Source organism: Salmo trutta, chromosome 3 (genome assembly GCF_901001165.1).
Source record: "Salmo trutta chromosome 3, fSalTru1.1, whole genome shotgun sequence".
Classification (NCBI taxonomy): Eukaryota; Metazoa; Chordata; class Actinopteri; order Salmoniformes; family Salmonidae; genus Salmo; species Salmo trutta.
The window spans coordinates 32,772,368-32,796,100 of record NC_042959.1 but is presented as its reverse complement, the minus strand read 5'-3'; the positions used below and the strand labels follow the sequence as shown (position 1 = coordinate 32,796,100).

Below are 23,733 nucleotides of genomic sequence, written 5' to 3'. Positions count from 1 at the left end.
CCACGCTCAAGGTCCTAAACGACATCATAACCGCCATCAATAAGAGACATTACTGTGCAGCCGTATTCATCAACCTGGACAAGGCTTTCGACTCTGTCAATCACCACATTCTTATTGGCAGACTCAACAGCCTTGGTTTCTCAAATGATTGCCTCGCTTGGTTTACCAACTACTTCTCTGATAGAGTTCAGTGTATCAAATCGGAGGGCCTGTTGTCCGGACCTCAGGCAGTCTCTATAGGGGTGCCACAGGGTTCAATTCTCAGGCCGACTCTCTTCTCTGTATACATCAATGATGTTGCTCTTGCTGCTGGTGATTCTCTGACCCACCTCTACACAGATAACACCATTCGGTATACTTCTGGCCCCTCTTTGGACACTGCGTTAACTAACCTCCAGACAAGCTTCAATGCCATACAACTCCTTCCGTGGCCTCCAACTGCTCTTAAACGCAAGTAAAACTAAATGCATGCCATTCAATCGATCACCGCCCGCACCTGCCTGCCCGTCCAGCATCACTACTCTAGATGGCTCTGACTTAGAATACGTGGACAACTACAAATACCTGGGTGTCTGGTTAGACTGTAAACTTTCCTTCCAGTCTCACATTAAGCATCTCCAATCCCAAATTAAATCTAGAATCGGTTTCTTATATCGCAACAAAGCATCCTTCACTTATGCTGCCAAACATACCCTCGTAAAACTGACCATCCTACAGATCCTCGACTTCGGAGATGTCATCTATAAAATAGCCTGAAACACTCTACTCAACAAATTGGATGCAGTCTATCACAGTGCCATCCGTTTTGTCACCAAAGCCCCATACACTACCCACCATTGCGACCTGTATGCCCTCGTTAGTTGGCCCTCTTTATACTCGTCGCCAAACCCACTGGCTACAGGTTATCTACAGGTGTCTGCTAGGTAAAGCCCCGCCTTATCTCAGCTCACTGGTCACCATAGCAGCATCCACTCGTAGCACGCGCTCCAGAAGGTATATCTCACTGGTCACCCCCAAAGCCAATTCCTCCTTGGTCGTTTTTCCTTCCAGTTCTCTGCTGCCAATGACTGGAACGAACTGCAAAAATCACTGAAGCTGGAGACTCATACAGTGGGGGAAAGAAGTATTTGATCCCCTGCTGATTTTGTAAGTTTGCCCACTGATAAAGAAAGGATCAGTCTATAAATTTAATGGTAGGTTTATTTGAACAGTGAGAGACAGAATAACAACAAAAATATCCAGAAAAACTCATGTCAAAAATGTTATAAATTGATTTGCATTTTAATGAGGGAAATAAGTATTTGACCCCCTCTCAATCAGAAAGATTTCTGGTTCCCAGGTGTCTTTTATACAGGTAACGAGCTGAGATTAGGAGCACACTCTTAAAGGGAGTGCTCCTAACCGCAGCTTGTTACCTGTAAAAAAGACCTGTCCACAGAAGCAATCAATCAATCAGATTCCAAACTCTCCACCATTGCCAAGACTAAAGAGCTCTCCAAGGATGTCAGGGACAAGATTGTAGACCTACACAAGGCTGGAATGGGCTACAAGACCATCGCCAAGCAGCTTGGTGAGAAGGTGACAACATTTGGTGCAATTATTCGCAAATGGAAGAAACACAAAAGAACTGTCAATATCCCTCGGCCTGGGGCTCCATGCAAGATCTCACCTCGTGGGGTTGCAATGATCATGAGAACGGTGAGGAATCAGCCCAGAACTACACGGGAGGTTCTTGTCAATGATCTCAAGGCAGCTGGGACCATAGTCACCAAAAAAACATTGGTAACACACTACGCCGTGAAGGACTGAAATCCTGCAGCGCCCGCAAGGTCCCCCTGCTCAAGAATACATATACATGCACGTCTGAAGTTTGCCAATGAACATCTAAATGATTCAGAGGACAACTGGTGAAAGTGTTGTGGACAGATGAGACCAAAATGGAGCTCTTTGGCATCAACTCAACTCGCCGTCTTTGGAGGAGGAGGAATGCTGCCTATGACCCCAAGAGCACCATCTCCACCGTCAAACATTGAGGTGGAAACATTATGCTTTGGGGGTGTTTTTCTGCTAAGGGGACAGGACAACTTCACCGCATCATTTGACGGGGCCATGTACTGTCAAATCTTGGGTGAGAACTTCCTTCCCTCAGCCAGGGAATTGAAAATGGGTCGTGGATGGGTATTCCAGCATGACAATGACCCAAAACACACGGCCAAGGCAACAAAGGAGTGGCTCAAGAAGAAGCACATTAAGGTCCTGGAGTGGCCTAGCCAGTCTCCAGACCTTAATCCCATAGAAAATCTGTGGAGGGAGCTGAAGGTTCGAGTTGTCAAACGTCAGCCTCGAAACCTTAATGACTTGGAGAAGATCTGCAAAGAGGAGTGGGACAAAATCCCTCCTGAGATGTGTGCAAACCTGGTGGGCAACTGCAAAAAACGTCTGACCTCTGTGATTGCCAACAAGGGTTTTGCCATCAAGTACTAAGTCCTGTTTTGCAGAGGGGTCAAATACTTATATCCCTCATTAAAATGCAAATCATTTTATAACATTTTTGCGTTTTTCTGGATATTTTTGTTGTTATTCTGTCTCTCACTGTTCAAATAAACCTACCATTAAAATTATAGACTGATCATTTCTTTGTAAGTGGGCAAACATAGGAGATCAAATACAGTGGGGGGAAAAAGTATCTCCCTCACTAGCTTTAAGCACCAGCTGTCAGAGCAGCTCACAGATCACTGCACCTGTACATAGCCCATCTGTAAACAGCCCATCTATCTACCTACCTCATCCCCATACTGTATTTATTTATCTTGCTCCTTTGCACCCCAGTATCTCTACTTGCACATTCATCTTCTGCACATCTACCATTCCAGTCTTTAATTGCTATATTGTAATTACTTTGCCACCATGGCCTATTTATTGCCTTAACTCCCTTATCCAGTTGCACTCACTGTATAGACTTTTTGTGTTCTTTTGTTCTACTGTATTATTGACTATGTTTTGTTTATTCCATGTGTAACTCTGTGTTGTTGCATGTGTCTAATTGCTATGCTTTATCTTGGCCAGGTCGCAGTTGCAAATGTGAACTTGTTCTCAACTTGTCACAAAATCCTTCGTTGTGTTGCAGGGAAGACCAAAATGCAGCGGAGTTGTGGATACTCATATTTTAATTAACAAAAAAAGAGTAAAGCATCCACTTGACAAAACAATAAATGATACCCACAACACTAAACAGTTTTGCAGGCTCACCAACGCAGTGCAAAAACAACTACCCACAAAAACCAAGTGACAAACATACTCCTACATATATGACTCCCAATCAGGAACAACGATCCCCAGCTGTTCCTGATCAGGAGTCACAAGACCAACACAGAACAATCACACACATACAAGACTGCCACGTCCTGACCCCAAAACTACTACAACAGCTCCATCTGCTGGTCAGGACGTGACTCAACTAGCCTACCTGGTTAAATAAAGGTGAAATAAAATAAAAATGACAACGCAAAAATCATTTTTAGAAATTTTTGCAAATGTATTAAAAAAATTTAAAAAAAAAAAAACCTTATTTACATAACTATTCAGACCCTTTGCTACGAGACTCAAAATTGAGCTCAGGTTCATCCTGTTTCCATTGATCATCCTTGAAATGTTTCTACAACCTGGTGTCCACCTGTAGTAAATTCAATTGATTGGACATGATTTGGAAAGGCACACACTTGTCTATGTAAGGTCCCACAGTTGACAGTGTATGTCAGAGCAAAAACCAAGCCATGAGATCAAAGGAATTGCCTGTAGAGCTACGAGACAGGATTGTGTCGAGGCCCAGATCTGGGGAAGGGTACCTAAACATTTCTGCAGCATTGAAGGTCCCCAAGAACACAGCGACTTCCATCATTCTTAAATGGAAAAAGTTTGGAACCACCAAGACACTTCCTAGAGCTGGCCACCCAGCCAAACTGAGCAATCAAGGGAGGTGACCAAGAATCAAATGGTCACTCTGACAGAGCTACAGAGTTCCTCTGTGGAGATGGAAGAACCTTCCAGAAGGACAACCATCTCTGCAGCACTCCACCAATCAGGCCTTTATGGTAGATTGGCCAGACGGAAGCCACTCCTCAGTAAAAGCCACACGACAGCCCACTTGGGAGTATGCCAAAAAGGAATCTAAAAAGAACACTGACCACGAGAAACAAGGTTCTCTGGTCTGATGAAACCAAGATTGAACTCTTTGGCCTGAAAGCCAAGCGTTATGCCTGGAGGAAACCTAGCACCATCCCTACAGTGAAGCACGGTGATGGCAGCATCATGCAGTGGGGATGTTTTTCCGGTGACCTTAACCTCCTTCTCCTAACCTGCTACGCTAATAATATTTGGTGGGTGCTTATATTTGTCCTATTTCACATGTATAAGTGGGTATTATACGCATGTGTGAATTGGAAATGTGTTTTTTTGCAAATCCCAACTACCCGAGGCACCTTCGGAGAGAGTGGGATCACGGCCAGTCAGCCATTATCAACAGTAACCCAGTAGCAATTAGGGTTAAGGGTCTTGCTCAAGGGCACAGCGACAGATTCACCTTGTCAGCTCGAGGAGTCTGACAGATTTTTCACCTTGGGGATTTGAACTAACAACCTTTTGGTTACTGGCCTAAAGCTCTAACCGCTAAGCTAATTCACCTAACTTCCTACATTAGTTCTCCTAACCAGCCACGTTAATTATCCTAACCTGCTATGGTGACAAATCATCCTTATCACCACACCTGCCATTGCTCACCGATCAAACAAAGGCTCATTATAAACAGAGAAATTACTCACCATTTGTTTTTTTTAATCCAGCCATGTCACCTTTTTCATTGTTTTATTTTTATATATAAAACATTGTCAATTTCAACCAGCTAGATGACCAATCCACCCTGCCATAGAGACATGTACAAAGCAGAGCACACAGTCTATTGGGATCAAAGTCATACTGGTGCCACAAACAGGCTGAAATGTCAACTTGAGGCATATACAATACATTCCATTAATCAAGCAAATAGCTGGCTGTTACTACAAAAATAACTTGATTTATTGAGGTGTAAAAAGGGTGGAAGGGAAAGGAGACCTTTGAATAAACACAGCAATATAGAGAATTGGCTTACACAATGTGAAAACAGTTAAACAAATTATATTTCAACAGCTGAGAAGTTTAGGGAGGGGATTTAAGAAGAATACATGAAGGGAAAAGTAAATACCGTAGCACCCATTCCTCCACCCACCCTGGGATCCTAAATAACTACAGGTCAATTTTCAAAATGCTAAGTTCATAATCTGCTGGTAACTCTGACTAAAAAGCTCCTGCCTAGGCCAGAGGCGAGTTAAACAAGGCTTGCTACCAGAGTAACAATTTCAGTTGAACGATTTGAATGAACATTCCAAAATGTTACGGTGAAACATCAAACAGCAATTATTATTTTTTAAAGATTACTGTGGCTTTTTAACAACAATATTCAAACTGAAAACGACTTACCTACTCCTACTAAATATAGTAGAAAGTCTACATGGCCACTTGATTATTTTTAGCAGCTGTTTAGACCAGAAACAGACACTTACGTTCGCTGTACATTATATTCTCAGACTGTTAGCTGACGGTCGCGGCTAACACAAAACAAATGGAATACGGTTGCTAACATTAGCCAATGCTCGCAAGCTATTTCCCTTATTGAACGCACCTCGGATAGGGATTCTGATCTCAGCAATACAAGATCAAATACATCATAAGGATTCAACCGTCTACGCCCTGGTCACCGGTCCATATTTCTCAAAACGGATAGCTGTGTAGCAGAGTCAAAATGATCACACTGGTCTAGATTCGAGATTAGGCCTAACCAGAACCCTCCAATGTTATCCTCGCTCTCTTTTCTCTCACTTTAGCCATCCGTCTGTACTAATCTACAGGCTGTAGAACTTGAGGCTTCTGTCCATTCCAGCGGAGGAAAGGAACTGAGCATTGTCTCCGAACGCCACCCCGGTCACCAGGCCAGAATGGTCTGGAAAAAGAGGAAGAAAAATGTTTTAAAATATATATATATATATATGTGTTTAAGTTGACTCGGTGTAACATGACACATGCAATAGGACACTGAGTTTTTCCTAACCATGTGTATGTATGATTTGTACAGTGAGCACACAAGGTCTGATGAAAGTTGAGTTAAATATTCTGTTCAGTTTTTCTCACCGCTGAAGTTGAGGACCTCCGACCACTGCTTGCAGATGTACACCCTGATGTCGGATCCACCCACAGCCAAGTATGTACCGCTCTGATCAAACACCAGAGACTTAACCTGAGAGAGAGCGAATAAGATTCCAGTGAAAAACTCTGCAAGAAACAACCATGTTATTTGCAGTAAATGAGCTAAATTGATTAGTGAGAAGTTGACCCATATCTGTAGCTAACAGACTCTCATTATCACCTCATAGTTGTTGTCCAGGGCGATGGTCTTGAAGTTCTTCAGTTTCCTCAGATCCCACAGCTTCACAGAGCTGTCCTGGGCACCTGGAGCACAGAGCGAGAGACTGGGTCAGGGAATCCATGAGGAATCCAACATTATTTACACTTTTGTGAGGTTGGAGAGCGACTGACCTGTGGCCAGGTAGTATCCGTTCTCAGAGAAGGCGATGGAGGTGACAGGGCCAGAGTGGCCGGGGAAGTTGGCCACATTTGTGCGCTCCTTCAGATCCCAGATCTTGATCTGGGAGTCGGAAGTTCCCGTCCCGAAGATCAGACCGTCAGGGTGGAACTGAGCACAAGTCAGAGCTGAGTAGGGGGGGGGGTGGGATATGAGACATAGCCAAAAATAGTAACCCATCTTTCGTGTCCACACGCATAGACCTGACCACAAACACACTTACCAACACCAGCAGCCTCATCTGTGACTTTGGTAAGGACTTGGCCAGTTTGGATATCCGAGAAGGCCCAGTACTGAGAAAGATAGAGAGGAATGCAGTGTTAACATACATCCACCAACACAGAGGTACCATTACATTTACTATTGACAACAGTGCTGCTGGTGCCATTCTATTCAATGGACCAGTGGACTCAGGAGTTGTAACAACATGCTGGACTCAGGTGTTCTACCAGTACAATGGACTGACCTGGTCTTCGGAAGAGCTGAGAAGGTAGTCCCCGGTTGCGTGAAGTGACAGCCCGGTCACGCTCGCCTCGTGCGCTCGCACCACCTGGATACAGTTGCCCCCAGTAACAGACCACACCCGGATGGTGCTGTCTGGAGAGGCAGAGAACACCACAGACTGGAGAGGAAAGAAAGATGGAAAATACAAAGAAACTAAAGTGAGGAAGGAAATTAGACAATGGAGATTTACAAACTACAACACATTTTAAACCGGGGTATATAGATACCACAAATCAACTGATCTTTTAACTTTATTTTAATTTCACTGTATACACAATGTTGAAAAGTAGCATATGAAGCATAATTGAGTTAATTTCCATAAAATGTTAGGAGCTAGACAGGTGTATAGACAGGTCTGTTACCTGGGAGGGGTGGTAAATGACAGAGGTGACCTTCTTGGTGTGACCCTTGAGGGTGGCAATGATCTGCTCCTCCTTCTTATCAAATACCACCACATTCTTATCAGCCCCACCTTTCAACACAAGATAGTCATCAATTATATTTGATTGATAGTTCTATTTAGATATGCAAGAAAAAGAGATGGAGAGAAAATAAAAAGCTGTTAGAAAAAGCAGGGGTGCTTACCAGTGAGTACTTTGTTGGTGTCTGAAGGACAGAGGTCCATACACAGGATTCCTGGGACACTGGCACTGTGAAGTCCCTGTGACATTCAAAAGAACATGGTCACTACATGGACAGACAGACAGTTAAGGGCAACCTCAGATAGTAGTGCTAAGCAGCACAGTCAGCCCAACTACAGGTTATTACAGTCCTACAGATGGTAGTACTCACAGCGTGGGAAGCTACTTGGCGGTACTTGCTCAGATCCTCAGCCCTGACCAGCTCCTCTGGCACGGTCTTTCCTCTCTGGTTAGGGAGAGAAAGGGAGGAGTGAGCAAACATAAGGGACAAAATAAGTTTATTAAAAAGATTGAGTGGTTTATCATCCATCTCTGCAAGCCTACAACGCACGACAGACATTTTCTTGAATGAAAGTCTTACCTTCTTTCTCTCTGTGGTAAGGACAGTAGCCTTATCTTGAAGCTGAAAACAGAACAGTAGAGGAGCAGGAAAGAGACTAATGAGAATTCAATGAATCACAAATCCATTCCCATATTGAGAGGGTCTCAGAGTAATGAGAACACTAATCACAGGGGGTAAAAAGAAAAATAGGAAATTAGCTCTTACCTTCTGGATGATCTCTGGAGTCATTCCCACCTGCACACTAACCTCCATTGGTTCCCCACCAGAACCCTGAGAAAGGGTGAGTCAAAACAATAGAGAGAAGAATACTTAGAAAAGAGAGAGCATCTATCCTCAATCTCTGATGGACAGGAATCCTGTTTGATGGATGGGAATCAGCACTAATCACTCACCCCAGCGGCTGGCTGAGAGGCGGGCATAGCCTGAGGGGCCAACAATCCGGCTTGGGGCTTGAGTGTGGCCAGGGCTGTTGAATGGGAGAATGGGCAAAGAGTAAGCATTTTGCCTTCACAGGTCAGTGAATGATGAGAGAAGATGAGGAAGCGACTTCAGACTATAGAGATCCCTTGGCCCTCTCTTACCCTCTCTGGCTGCAGTGACCTCCTTGGTAAGACGCGCAATGACTCTGCAGGCTGCGTCATGCTGGTAGAGGGCGTGAGAGAGCTCCTGGCGAGTCGTCTGTAGCTGCTGCCTCAGAGTGAAACTGTGCAACATGACTGCATCCTTGAAAGAGACAGAAGACATTAAGGGAAAGATTTAATAATACAGAGGAAGAGTATTCTGTCATAACACTGTCCACGGGTAGACTACAAACCAGTCTGCCTAGATACTCACCCACTCATCTTGCAGAGCCTTGAGTATGGCAGGGATACTGGTAGAAGAGGGAGCCTTTGGTCGGATAGGATGAGACACTGGGCAACAGAAGGCAGCACAACATTAATTCAAATCCATTACGAAAACATCTCTTCGAATACATGGAACCTACTTAGGATTTCCTTCTAAGCCAAAACTAAAATCAGTACATAAATACATACTTTGTGTAATCGAGTCGACCGATTAAGTTAACTGTCTATCCCCGCCCTGTTCACCTTTAATATCGATAAGTTGCTCTTCCGACAGTGGTTGGCTATTCATGGGATCCACGCCATTCTCTGCGATGAACTTCTCGATCAGTCGGCGCTCGAACACCTGGTTAGACACCGGGGACACACAAGGGTGCTCCGGGACCTCATTGGAAACTAAGTGGGGTAACATAAATGGATACATACAATTGTTAGCTATTGTTTCATGGCTAGATAATATAACTAGTAAGCCACCATGAATACCATGTTGCAGAAAAGTGACAGACTACAAATACAATGCATCAGTTACTAGCTCGCCACACTAACGTTAGCTAGCAGGGTGCTAGGTAAGCGAACTAGCTCATTCAACTTCAGAAGCATGTTAAACTTACTTGCGCAAACCAAAGACATATTTCAAGTGCACGTCCCTCTGTAGCTAAACACGATTTTTTTGTGTCACGCTTGATGGCAAGCTATCTTGAAAGTCTTGCCTAAAAGGCAACTATTGTGCCTACTTTATTTTTGTTTTGTGCCAAGTTCGCACGCTGGCCGCTTCGAAAACAGTGCACGCTGGGATAGCATCAGTCCTCCAAAGCTAGCTCTTCTTCGTTCCCCCACTGTCATGACTACGACACTTTCATAACTAGATTTAATTCGTTTTATTTTCTCGAGCTTCATTCATTACTTGACGAACAAGCCAATGATACGTTAATACACAAAACATTGGGAAAAGTATATGACTTCAAACATATTATAATCCATTCTATAAAACCTCAATGACAATGTGAATACCTGGTGAAATAATGTAACAGTAATTTAATCATGTGCACCATTTTATGGCAATCACAAAGAACGTATATCTTATGTAAAGATATGTAATCTAATAAAAGTTTATTTTGTATTATTTTGTGTTAATTTACTTGTTTAATAGTAGGTAACACATGCAGATATGATTTTAAATTGAGAGGCAATTCCCATATTACAAAATCTGAAAATTCCTCTTTAATGTTGACATCTCTTCTCCATCCTAACATAACTCCCATATATTTACACACATATATACAGTCATCTATAGCTTACAGTACAGGTTTAAATGTGTGGTCCTGAGGGTTCCTAGGTAGGTAGCACAAAGTAATCGGCATGTTGATTTTTTGGAAACATTACAATGCCAGTTGTACAAAGGAGCGATATGCCAAAATGGAGGATATTGCTCATCTCATTCTTAAAAGGAATGATAATGACATGATCATAAAGAAATGATATGAAGTAATACGCAATACCCAAACAGATCCAAATAGGGTTCTGAAAGTGAAGGCACTATAATTACAAAATCACCCGTGAACAGTTTAATCATATCGCCCTCCACTATTTTCTCTCCTCCCACTCTTTCTTTACCTCCATTCACTCCTCTTCTCTGTGCTCTATAAGAAGTTGAGTTTTTCAGAAGTGTAGATGCTGCAAGTCTCCAAGGTATCTGTGTCCAGTGGAAGTGTGGAGAAGTAGTCTTTTGCTTTGCTCTCCTTGTCTCCCTCTTTCTTGATCTGGAACTGAAAGCAGTCTTCAGATGAGTGGAGGCAGTCTGAGGTGCCAGCGATGGGAAAGGAAACATAATGAAAACATAATGTTAAATTTCACTGCTATGCGGACGACACACAGCTGTACATTTCAATGAAACATGGTGAAGCCCCAAAATTGCCCTCGCTAGAAGCCTGTGTTTCAGACATAAGGAAGTGGATGGCTGCAAATTTTCTACTTTTAAACTCGGACAAAACAGAGATGCTTGTCCTAGGTCCCAAGAAACAAAGAGATCTTCTGTTGAATCTGACAATTAATCTGGATGGTTGTACAGTCGTCTCAAATAAAACTGTGAAGGACCTCGGCGTTACTCTGGACCCTGATCTCTCTTTTGAAGAACATATCAAGACTGCTTCAAGGACAGCTTTTTTCCATCTACGTAACATTGCAAAAATCAGAAACTTTCTGTCCAAAAATGACGCAGAAAAATTAATCCATGCTTTTGTTACTTCTAGGCTCGACTACTGCTATGCTCTACTTTCCGGCTACCTGGATAAAGCACTAAACAAACTTCAGTTAGTGCTAAATACGGCTGCTAGAATCCTGACTAGAACCAAAAAATTTGATCATATTACTCCAGTGCTAGCCTCCCTACACTGGCTTCCTGTTAAGGCAAGGGCTGATTTCAAGGTTTTACTGCTAACCTACAAAGCATTACATGGGCTTGCTCCTACCTATCTTTCCGATTTGGTCCTGCCGTACATACCTACACGTACGCTACGGTCACAAGACGCAGGCCTCCTAATTGTCCCTAGAATTTCTAAGCAAACGGCTGGAGGTAGGGCTTTCTCCTATAGAGCTCCATTTTTATGGAATGGTCTGCCTACCCATGTGAGAGACGCAGACTCAGTCTCAACCTTTAAGTCTTTACTGAAGACTTATCTCTTCAGTAGGTCCTATGATTAAGTATAGTCTGGCCCAGGAGTGTGAAGGTGAACGGAAAGGCTGGAGCAACGAACCGCCCTTGCTGTCTCTGCCTTGTCGGTTCCCCTCTTCCCACTGGGATTCTCTGCCTCTAACCCTTTTACAGGGGCTGAGTCACTGACTTACTGGTGTTCTTCCATGCCGTCCATGGGAGGGGTGCGTCACTTGAGTAGGTTGAGCCACTGACGTGGTCTTCCTGTCTGGGTTGGCGCCCCCCCCTTGGGTTGTGCCGTGGCGGAGATCTTTGTGGGCTATACTCGGCCTTGTCTTCGGACGGTAAGTTGGTGGTTGTAGATATCCCTCTAGTGGTGTGGGGGCTGTGCTTTGGCAAAGTGGGTGGGGTTATATCCTGCCTGTTTGGCCCTGTCCGGGGGTATCATCGGATGGGGCCACAGTGTCTTCTGATCCCTCCTGTCTCAGCCTCCAGTATTTATGCTGCAGTAGTTTATGTGTCGGGGGGCTAGGGTCAGTCTGTTACATCTGGAGTATTCTCTTGTCTTATCCGGTGTCCTGTGTGAATGTAAATATGCTCTCTCTAATTCTCTCTTCTCTCTTTCTTTCTTTCTTTCTCTCGGAGGACCTGAGCCCTAGGACCATGCCTCAGGACTACCTGGCATGATGACTCCTTGCTGTCCCCAGTCCACCTGGCCATGCTGCTGCTCCAGTTTCAACTGTTCTGCCTGCGGGCTACGGAACCCTGACCTGTTTCACCGGACGTGCTTGTTGCACCCTCGACAATTACTATGATTATTATTATTTGACCATGCTGGTCATTTACGAACATTTTAACATCTTGACCATGTTCTGTTATAATATCCACCCGGCACAGCCAGAAGAGGACTGGCCACCCCTCATAGCCTGGTTCCTCTCTAGGTTTCTTCCTAGGTTTTTGGCCTTTCTCAGGAGTTTTTCCTAGGGAGTTTTTCCCAGCCACCGTGCTTCTTTCACATGCATTGCTTGCTGTTTGGGGTTTTAGGCTGGGTTTCTGTACAGCACTTTGAGATTTCAGCTGATGTACGAAGGGCTATATAAATAAATTTGATTTGATTTGATTTGAAAGGAGATCTCCCTCTCTCTGTCAGCAGTCTCCTGAGAAGAGAGAGGGAGTCAATGACAAAACGAAAGAGCAGAATATAAGTTAATTGTCCATTGTGAGACAGAAAATAGAAACAGTGTGTGTATTTACCTCTTCACTAGGAGTGTGAGTAGTGGCAGTCTCAACTCTAAGTCTATCGGTCTCCTGTTGTCTCGCTGTCCTCACTGGCTCAGGGGAGGGCTGTGGTCCACTGTCCACGACAGGAATGTAACCCTGAGAAAGACACATAATATAGAAATCTATAATAATGGTGAAAAGAGCCTACATTTACAACTTCACCGTCTACCTACCGAATGTGTAGGTCTGGGGCTCCATATTTTTGCCGTTACAATCTGCTTTGAATGACTAAATGCCAGAGGGCTGGAGGCTGGGTGGACTGTAGTCCTGCAGATGACAAACAAAACAACTATGTAAATATAAATATTGAGTAGACAGGGGAACGCACAGCGATACAAACTAACAATCCACAGAGAAGCATGAAACTGTATGTGACCATTGACCCAATTTAAATGTGTAAGGACCTGATGCAGGAGGAGATTCAAACTGGCGCAAAGGACTTTTACTCTGACACTCTGGCAGAATTCTATAACATCACACAGTTGAAATGGATGGACAACATAGTACCATGACAACAGGCTCATTGCATTGCGCACACACAAACCCTCCAATAACCACTCATAACCCCACCATATTTCTTCTACCTACCAAGCTCACAAACATCTCTCACTCTACATCCGTCAAGCTCATTCAGAACATCCCCTCACCTGGACATTGACTCTTTGATGGTTAGATGCTGTTGTATGGTGACCTCTTAGGCCGTTGATTATCATAGTGAGGCTGCAGTTAGGGTAGCGCTTCATAAATAGGATGAAACCAGCCAAAGTCACAAACATGCCAAAAGGAACACTGATGGACTTGAGGACTGCTCTCCATCTAGCAGTCTTATCTGGAGAGAGAAAAAGGAAGGGAGAAAGAGTGAGTGAGCGGGGAGTTGAAGAAAGATATCTCTGCATCATGTAAAGGGGAAAGCTCCTGCTCACTCACACACACACAGTCACTCACCGACCACATGGAGAATGGTGGACGACACCAGGTTGCCGCCCTGATCTCGGATCTCATACATCCCATCATGCTTTGCACTCAGCCTGGTGATGACCACCTCGTTGACAGTCCCGTTTCTCCCCAGAGAAAGGAGGCCCCAGTACCGGGGGTCCTGGTCCACAATCTGGCCATCCCTGATCAGCTGCACGGGGCGAGAGTACCGGGACTCAAGGGGCACGTTGGAGGGGTTGGAGAGGTGCAGGGATGGGGTAAAAATGAGTTGGACATGAGGGACAGGGAGAAAAAGGGGAAGGTTTAGAGACTCCTTGAAGAAGCGGGTGACATTGAAGTTGTGCCCTGCACCCACACATGGGATAATGAGAGAGAGAGAATTGGAAAGAGTGTAAAGGAAAAGAAAAAGGAGAAATTAAGGAGGGGACATGAGGACGATGAGGGGCATCAGGATGAAAGAATCAGATACAATTAAGAGTCAGTTTGGATTATGAGTCAGTTTTGACCGTTTGTCAGATCTAATATCGCAATCTCTTCTCTCCTAGCCTCCGATCCCATCTCCCTCTCTCCATCTCCCTTTTCATTTCAAACTCCCCTTCATCCAGATCTCTTTGATCTTTCTAGTGCTCACCATTGACAGTCAACTTGCTGCGGGAGATTACTTTCCCATTCTCGTCTCGGAGGGTGTAGTTTCCCTGGTCTGCCTGGGTCACCCTCTCTGCCACCCAGACCCTCCCACTTGACCCTAGCCTCCCCCGGCTCGCCTCGCTGGTCTCAGGGTCCATCCGGTTCCACAGTAATACCGTCTGGGAGTCAGAGGGGGAGCCCCGGGGAGAGAACTCCAGCACGGAGCCATATTTAGGGATGTTGTGCTGAAAGGTTTCCCCATAGCCCAGACGGAAGGTTTTTATACATTCTGAGAAAGGGTGAAAGAAAGCAAAACAGAGAGAGATTATCTTGAGAGTTATACAATGTTTCAAAGTTCATACACTTAATTTCAACAGATACAATTAATCATTATACAATATCACAGAGAAAGAGAGAGATAAGAGAGAGCAAGAAAGAGAAAAAAATAGACAAAGAAATGGAGAGATGTATTCCCTGCGGCAGAGTTTTTTAAAATATATTTTTTATTTTATTTAACTAGGCAAGTCAGTTAAGAACAAATTATTATTTACAATGACGGCCTACCTCGGCCAAACCCTAACCACGCTGGGCCAACTGTGCGCCGCCCTGTGGGACTCCCAATCAAGGCTGCTTGTGATACAGCCTGGACTCAAACCAGGGTCTGTAGTGACACCTCTAGCACTGAGATGCAGTGCCTTCGACCACTGCACCATTCGGGAGCCCCTGGGCCCCTGTACCTGAGACAGTGAGGCGAACGGTCTCATAGGTGAATCCAGAGGACAGTTTGATAGAGTAGAGCCCCTGGTCACGGTGTGTGACGTCATTCAGCAGCAACGTCCTATCTTTCGTCCACTCAAACCGCGGGTCCTTCAACTACAAACACACAATAGTGCTTAGCATAGAAGAACACACACACACTGTAAACACACATTATGTTCTTCTATCCTCGTGGGGATCGAAAATTCATTTCCATTCAAAATCGTATTTTCCCTGAACCTAACCCCCATCCCTTACATTAATTCTAACCATAACCCTAAACTTAACGCCTAAGCTTAAAATAGCCTTTTTCCTCATGGGGATGTAGGAAATGTCCCAACAAGGGAGAATGTTTTACTATCCTTGTGGGGACATTTGGGGATATGAGGTCCCCACAAGGATAGAAGAACCAACCCACACACACAAACACACACACAACCTACATTGTTGTTCTCCAGAAGCACTTTTAGTTGTCCTGGTGTGTAGCTGGGGGTAAAGGTCACGATTCTTGAGCCTGAGTAGACCGGCAGGCGGAACTCTCGACCAGAACACACTATCTGTAAGTCTTCATTCCAACCTGAAAAAGAGAGGGACAAATAGAGTGAGTTATGGGACGAGAGAGGACAATGCCAGACATTATCAAAAGAAAATACAGAATTTTTCAAATCCATGTGTGACTTTTTGCGAGACAACAACAACGACGACGACATTGGACCCACCCAAAGAGAAAGCTAGGGGGAGAGAGAGAGAGATTGGGAGTCAAATGAAATTCTTCCAACATATTACTACTGTAAAGTAATCATAGGTTAAACAACCATCTACAACTGGATGCAAATGCTATAATACTAAAACGGCAAAAAGTCCAACTCACCCAAAGAGACAGGGATGCTGAGAAGGGCACTCACTAGGATATAGAGGTGCATGTTCTGAGGACAGACCCAAGACAGCTGTAGAGAGACACCCACTGTGTCAGGGGGGTTGGCAGCAGACTATAGATCAGGTATCATCAACTAGATTCAGCCACAGGCAGATTCTTTCTTCAGCAATGGTCTGGGGGCTGGAACATAATTACATATCATTTGTAGACTGCAAATAGACCGCAAGAAGCCCAAACATATATAATATTTGACTAACAATCATTTCAAACCTTGCTTACGTTTGTATATGACCACGTGTCTCTATTGTGCATGGAAGTACTTGGGAACAGATTTCCCAAATTAAAATGACTTGAAGCTGATTTTCTGGTGTTTTTACAGTTTTTTGCCCAGTAAACTTGGGGGGCCAAATAAAATCACCTGAGAGCCAAATTCGGCCCGCGGGCCGCCATTTGGGGAACCCTGCTATAGATAGTTCAAATTAAATCTCACTTGTATCCTTCAAAATAAAAATGTATCTCTTGTGAATGATGACCATTGGATCATTGTCCAGGAGTTTCACCTAACAACAATAAGTAGTTTCGACTGTGAAATATTAGTGAAAAACACCACTACACGACCAGAACTAGTAGCCTAGCCTACAGTCAGTTAAAAACACCACTGTACATAATTGTCATTCAGTCCTACTCCCCACAATTACCGAGCCAGTAAACACCATTTCACCATCAATCAACTTCACAAGCGGGTGCTAATACTCTCCATTTAGAACATTGCATTGCTCCTAATTCCACACAGCCTGTGATACTAAAATTGTTCAAATAATATTGTATTAGGCTATTATCGACAACACACAACAACATGTTTTACAGTTAGCTATTTACTTAATATATTTATTGGAATCAACATGGAGAAAATTATGTATTATATGCCTACATTTGCACTCACCTATGCACGACAGCAAAACACAATAGCCTACTATTATTTTATATTATTAAATGTATTGCAAGCCCATATAGTGGATGATCATAGCAGCGTTAAGATCATTACCTGCTTCTTCGTCTGCTATGCGCATGAGCGAGGTTGCGTCCTTTGCTGCTACTTGTTGTAAGTGAAGCGTTCCAGGACCCAACTATTCTATGCTACAGTCTATGGAGAGTTAGCTCAAGAAGATCATGTTTCTCCTGGGATTGCTGAGTGCTTCAATTATCTGTATGGGTGAGTATAGTGCCATCTGTAGGACTACTGTGTGTGTGTATATATCTCTCTCTCTCTCTCTCTCTCTCTCTCTCTCTCTCTCTCTCTCTCTCTCTCACAAACAAAGAGAGAGCGAGAGAGACGCCTATCTCTGCTTGCCTCGTCTTTACATACAGTACCTCCTGTCTCTGTCTCTTATCATCTCTCTTTGAAACCCTCAGGAGTCGTAAAAGTTATTATTCTACTACTTCTATGAGTTGGTAAACAAACTGAAAGGGTGCATACCGCCACCTGCAGTTATGGAATGTTTGCTCACAAGTATAATTAATTGGGTGATCCCTCCTGATGACCTGGATGGAATTATGTGATCCTTCTTTAACCCATAGGAAGTCCCACCCAGTTGACTACTTCAAAATAGTGAAATTCCTCAATGACGCTGACCATGCTAAAACAGACTTTTGGGCACTAGAATTGTCTATCGTTCTCTATGACTGCTAACTAACCACCGTTCCTTCTATCTGTGATTTTATACTGAACAAAAATATAAATGCAACATGTAAAGTGTTGGTCCCATTTTTCATGAGCTGGAATAAAAGATCCCAGAAATGTTCCATATGCACAAAAAGCTTATTTTGCTCAAATTGTGTGCACAAATTTGTTTACTGTTAGTGAGCATTTCTCATTTGCCAAGATAATCCATCCACCTGACAGATGTTGCATATCAATAAGCTGCTCATTACACAGGTGCACCTTGTGCTGGGAAAAAATAAAAGACCACTAAAATGTGCAGTTTTGTCATACAAAACAATGCCACAGATGTCTCAAGTTTTGAGGGAACGTGCAATTGGCATGCTGACTGCAGGAATGTCCAACAGAGCTGTTGCCAGAGAATTGAATGTTAATTTATCTACCATAAGCTGCCTCCAACGTTGTTTTAGAGAGTTTGGCAGGACATCCAACCGGCCTCACAACCACAGACCACATGTAATCACACAAGCCCAGGACCTCTACATTGAGACCTCCGCATATTTGTAGGGAGTGACATACCAGGAAGGGCTCCCCCTACACTAAAAGCCATTCTACACAACTCTTTATTAATTGTGAAAAAAGGGTAAACAGACATTGGAAGATGACTTGTGTGACTAAACTAATCATGCTCATGAAGACTAGCCCCGTTCTCGCGCGACCTGAGCCTAGGGCAGTGGTTCCAATCATGTCCTCTCACATCCGGTCACAGGTAAACATTTAGTCAAACCACTCTCCTTCAGATTTTATACATTTATATTGACATTTTAACTTAATTTAATACTTTTTCTCAGGGTATGAGCTGCCTTAACATTTTATCTTTGGAAATTGTATTTTTTATGTTTTGTAACATTGTCTGTTTAATTGATCAACTTTTTCTTCATGTTCTCTTCTCTCTGCTAATGGAGGTGGTTATCTCATCTTATTGCCAATCCACTCCTTCAAGGAATTGAGGAGAAGAAGTAAAAGAGGGAATAAAAATCAATCAATCAAATGTATTTTATAAAGCCCTTTTTACTTAATGAGAATAGAATAGAAAAGTCAAAGCATTGAACATTACCTATCTGACTGTTACTCTGTGTGCCTTGTAGGATGCCGCCGGAGAAGATGTGGTTTTTGTTTGTTTTTCTGCATTGTTTGTAACTTATTTTTATACTTATTCTGTACATAATGTTGCTGCTACTGTCTCTTATGACCGAAAAATAACTTCTGGACATCAGAACAGAGATTACTCACCACGAACTGGCAGAAGTTTTTTTTTTTCCTTTAACGAGCCCGACATGAAGGACATACTGCTTTCATGGGAACAGGCCCAAATCACAGTAGTTTGCGTGAAGAGAAGATGGAGAAAAAGAGGACAGAGGTTGGGCTGCCTTCTGAGAATTCGTAGGCGATCGAATAAACCCCCACTGCCTTCCGTTCTACTAGCTAACATGCAATCATTGGAAAATAAAATCGACGACCTACGAGGAAGATTAAACTACCAACTGGACATTAAAAACTGTAATATCTTATGCTTCACGGAGTCGTGGCTAAACGACGACATTATCAACATACAGCTGGCTGGTTATACACCATATCGGCAGGATAGAACCGCAGCGTCTAGTAAGACAAGGGGGTCAGACTATGTATATTTGTAAACAACAGCTGGTGCACGATATCTAAGGAAGTCTCGAGGTTTTGCTTGCCTGAGGTAGAGTATATCATGATAAGCTGTAGACCACACTATCTACCTAGAGAGTTTTTATCTGTATTTTTCGTAGCTATCTATATACCACCACAGACTCATGCTGGCACTAAGATCGCACTCAATGAGCTGTATTCTGCCATAAGCGAACAGGAAAACGCTCATCCAGAGGCGGCGCTCCTAGTGGCCGGGGACTTTAATGCAGGGAAACTTAAATCCATTTTACCAAATTTCTATCAGCAACCAGAGGGAAAAACACTCTAGACCACCTTTCCTCCACACACAGAGATGCGTGTGACCAAGCACCAGTGACTTGGTCAATACAAAAAGTGGTCAGATGAAGCAAATGCTCAACTACAGGACTGTTTTGCAAGCACAGACTGGAATATGATCCGGGATTCTTCCGATGGAATTGAGGACTACACCACATCATTCATTGGCTTCATCAATAAGGACATCGATGACATCATCCCCACAGTGACCGTACGTACATACCCCAACCAGAAGCCATGGATTACAGGCAACATCCGCACTGAGCTAAAGGCTAGAGCTGCCGCTTTGAAGGAGTGGGACTCTAACCTGGAAGCTTATAAGTAATCCCACTATGCCCTCCGACGAACCATCAAACAGGCAAAGCATCAATACAGGACTAAGATCGAATCATACTACACCGGCTCCGACGGTCGTCGGATGTGGCAGTGCTTGCGAACCATTACAGACTACAAAGGGAAGCACAGCCAAGGGCTGCCCAGTGATACGAGCCTACCAGACAAGCTAAATTCACAAGGCCGCAGGGCCAGACGGATTACCAGGACGTGTACTGCGAGCATGCGCTGACCAACTGGCAAGTGTCTTCACTGACATTTTATACCTCTGTAATGCAAACATGTTTTAAGCAGATTTCGGGGATACCAGGCTTGGTTTTCATAGCTGATTTTGAAAAGGCTTTTGATAAAGTACAACTGGAGTTTATATATAAATGCCTAGAATATTTCAATTTTGGGGAATCTCTTATAAAATGGGTTAAAATGATGTATAGTAACCCTAAGTGTAAAATAGTAAATAATGGCTACATCTCAGAAAGTTTTAAACTATCTAGAGGAGTAAAACAAGGTTGTCCACTATCGGCATATCTATTTATTATTGCCATTGAAATGTTAGCTGTTAATAAAATTAGATCAAACAATAATATTAAGCGATTAGAAATCCGTGGCTTAAAAACTAAGGTGTCATTGTACGCTGATGATTCATGTTTTCTTTTAAAACCACAATTAGAATCTCTCCACGGCCTCATAGAGGATCTAGATACTTTTGCTATCCTCTCTGGATTAAAACCAAATTATGATAAATGTACTATATTACGTATTGGATCACAAAAAAAAAAAAATTACATTACCATGTAGTTTACCAATGAAATGGTCTGACGGAGATGTGGACATACTCGGTATACATATCCCAAAAGAAAGAAATGATCTCACTCCAATACATTTTTATAGAAAGTTAGCAAAAATAGATAAGATCTTGCTACGATGGAAAGGAAAATACCTGTCTATTATGGGAAAAGTCATATCACAGTTTACCTATTTTCTTATGGTTTTGCCTACACCTAGTGACCTGCTTTTTAAATTATATGAACAAAAAATATTACATTTTATTTGGAACGGCAAGCCAGACAAAATTAAAGGGGCCTATTTGTCACAACGTCCACAGAAGGTGGCACCTCTCCCCGTTCGCTCGGCGGTCATCGTCGTCGGCCTATTAGCTGCCACCGATCCCCTTTTCTGTTTCGTTTGGTGATGTCTGTTTAGGTTAGCACCTGTTTTGGGTTAGGTCATTAGTGGGGTTATTAAGTCTGTCTGTTTTTGGTTTGGGGTTGTGCAGGATTAATTTTGTTTCATCCTACGTAGGTTGGGGATTTGATTTATGCTCCACTGTGCTGTATTTTAGGCATGAGGGTCTGCTGGGCTGCGTCCCAATTTATGTTGGATTTTATTCCTATTGTTTTGAGTTTTGAACCCTGCCTTGGAATTTTGGACTTCACCCCTCCTACACATTAGAGACGGTTTCTGACACTATTTGTATAACGAATATGAATTCGGATGGCAGAAATGATTAAATATTAAAGCATTAGACCTTTCACTAAAGGCATCAGTCATACAAAAGTTAAATCCAAACTGGTTCTCTAGTAAATTGGTAAGAATTTCTCATCCTATGTTCAAGAAGGGCCTTTTTCCCTTTATTCAGATTACACCTGCTTGCTTCGGTTGTTTGAAAAGGAAATAATCTCCAAAATATTGTTATTTTTTATACAAGCCTTAGAAAGTTGGTTGCAATTTCAGTTTAATCCACCTGAAAAGACGTAACTAATAATACAACAAATATTGTGGTTAAACTCAAATATACTAATTGATTAAAAAAAACGTTTTTTTCGAAGAAATGTTTTAAAAAGGTATAATTTTTGTGAATGATATCATAAGTAGGACTGGTGGAGTTGTCACACATACAGCTAACACAGACATATGGAAATGTCTACTCTACCCAAAATTACAACCAATTAATTGCAGCATTACCACAAAAATGGAGGAGGCAAGTAGAAGGGGAAAAAAGTAAGGAACTTGTATGTCGGTCCTGTATTAAAGAACATAAATGGTTAAAGAAAAGTGTGATAAATAAAAACATAAACCAATTTCATTTAAGGACCAAAAAACTGATAGCTGTGCCATATAGATTGCAAAGTAGTTGGGAAGAGATTTTCGATGTACCCATTCCATGACACATGGTTTATGAATTGATACGCAAAACTTTGAATTTTTCAATTTAAATTACTATACAAAATTCTTGCAACCAATAGAATGTTATATATATGGGGGATACAATCTTCCCAGCTCTGCAGATTCTGCTGTGAGGAGGCAGAGTCATTAGATCATTTGTTTTGGTACTGTCCATATGTAGCTAATTTTTGGTAACAGGTCCAGGAATGGCTGAAGAATTGTAACATTTACCTTGAACTAACGCTGCAGATAGCAATACTGGGTGATTTGAAAAGCCATAGTCAATCGATCAATAATATAATCATTATTTTAGCAAAAATGTTTTAATTTACGATCTGTAGAAGCTATGAGAATAGAAAGGTTCAATACTTTTGTGAAGCATCACAGCACAGTTGAAAAATATATTGCAAATAGAAATCCAAAATGGATGATGTTGAGAGGGGTTGAATGGAGCTGAAGGATGGGACTAATAACAAGACCAATGTAAAAGATACGGGGTCTGTAAAATGTATATAGGTTCAGAACTTTTGTGAATTAGCACAGTTACAAATAGAAATCAAACTGGATGAACATCAGAAATAGAGGAAGGACTAAAAACAAAAATATAACTATTGTAAAATAGATTGTGTCTGTAAAATGTGTATAAGATATATAAACTGAAGGTAGAAGTCTATGTGTTTGTTGGTTTACTCCAATTGGGGGAAGGGTGGTAGGGTTTGCGGGGAATAATAAAGGTATATTCAAAAAAAAACTATGTATGTCTATATAGGTATGTGTATGTATATATGTGTATCTGTATGCATGCGTGTATGTATATGGATATCTTTACCAAAAAATATATGGGAGATTGGAAATGATGCGGACAATTACATTGATGGAAGCAACATTCTTTCCGCAGTATTAAGCTGATCCACCCTTTTAAAAAAAACATGTTTTAAGCAGACCACCATAGTCCCTGTGCCCAAGAACACTAAGGTAACCTGCCTAAATGACTACCGACCCGCAGCACTCACGTCTGTAGCCATGAAGTGCTTTGAAAGGCTGGTTATGGCTCACATCAACACCATTATCCCAGAAACCCTAGACCAAATCCAATTTGCATACCACCAAATCCACAGATGATGCAATCTCTATTGCATTCCACACTGCCCTTTCCCATCCGGACAAAAGGAACACCAATGTGAGAATGCTATTCATTGACTACAGCTCAGCATTCAACACCATAGTGCCTTCAAAGCTCATCAATAAGCTAAGGACCCTGTGACTAAACACCTCCCTCTGCATCTGGATCCTGGATTTCCTGACGGGCCGCCCCCAGGTGGCAAGGGTAGGTAACAACACATCCGCCACGCTGATCCTCAACACAGGGGCCGTTCCTGTACTCCCTGTTCACTCATGACTGCACGTCTACGCACGACTCCAACACCATCA

At 42.8% G+C, this 23,733-nt stretch overlaps 2 protein-coding genes across 2 annotated transcripts; both read right to left on the bottom strand.

Moving 5' to 3' along the window:
• Positions 1-4,831: 4,831 nt before the first annotated feature.
• Positions 4,832-9,813, bottom strand: LOC115173353 (pre-mRNA-processing factor 19-like). Its single transcript, XM_029731356.1, has 16 exons — positions 9,612-9,813; positions 9,247-9,396; positions 8,993-9,069; positions 8,740-8,881; positions 8,551-8,624; positions 8,363-8,428; positions 8,177-8,218; positions 7,967-8,041; positions 7,760-7,835; positions 7,537-7,646; positions 7,137-7,292; positions 6,894-6,963; positions 6,625-6,798; positions 6,455-6,537; positions 6,220-6,325; positions 4,832-6,031 (listed from the first exon to the last, which is right to left on the bottom strand). Exons 1-16 carry the CDS (start codon positions 9,628-9,630, stop codon positions 5,934-5,936), a joined length of 1,518 nt encoding a protein of 505 aa, XP_029587216.1. The 5' UTR covers positions 9,631-9,813; the 3' UTR covers positions 4,832-5,933.
• A 2,961-nt stretch (positions 9,814-12,774) lies between these two features.
• Positions 12,775-17,368, bottom strand: LOC115173357 (uncharacterized). Its single transcript, XM_029731367.1, has 10 exons — positions 17,173-17,368; positions 16,122-16,307; positions 15,970-15,981; positions 15,694-15,827; positions 15,232-15,367; positions 13,877-14,783; positions 13,579-13,760; positions 13,105-13,198; positions 12,905-13,027; positions 12,775-12,807 (listed from the first exon to the last, which is right to left on the bottom strand). The coding sequence occupies exons 2-6, from the start codon at positions 16,171-16,173 to the stop codon at positions 14,488-14,490; spliced, it is 630 nt and encodes a 209-aa protein (XP_029587227.1). The 5' UTR covers positions 16,174-16,307; positions 17,173-17,368; the 3' UTR covers positions 12,775-12,807; positions 12,905-13,027; positions 13,105-13,198; positions 13,579-13,760; positions 13,877-14,487.
• Positions 17,369-23,733: the final 6,365 nt, after the last annotated feature.

Bases quoted from the DNA above. Each gene is read 5' to 3' on its own strand.
- LOC115173357 (XM_029731367.1), bottom strand. From the start codon at position 16,173: ATGCACCTCTATATCCTAGTGAGTGCCCTTCTCAGCATCCCTGTCTCT. The intron at 15,368-15,693 runs GTAGGTTGTGTG...GTGTGTTTGTAG, and splicing joins TGCTTCTGGAGAACAACAAT to TTGAAGGACCCGCGGTTTGA. The intron at 14,784-15,231 runs GTACAGGGGCCC...ACCCTTTCTCAG, and splicing joins CGTTCGCCTCACTGTCTCAG to AATGTATAAAAACCTTCCGT.
- LOC115173353 (XM_029731356.1), bottom strand. The intron at 7,836-7,966 runs GTGAGTACTACC...TGAATGTCACAG, and splicing joins GCCAAGTAGCTTCCCACGCT to GGACTTCACAGTGCCAGTGT. The intron at 6,964-7,136 runs GTCAGTCCATTG...TATCTTTCTCAG, and splicing joins TCAGCTCTTCCGAAGACCAG to TACTGGGCCTTCTCGGATAT.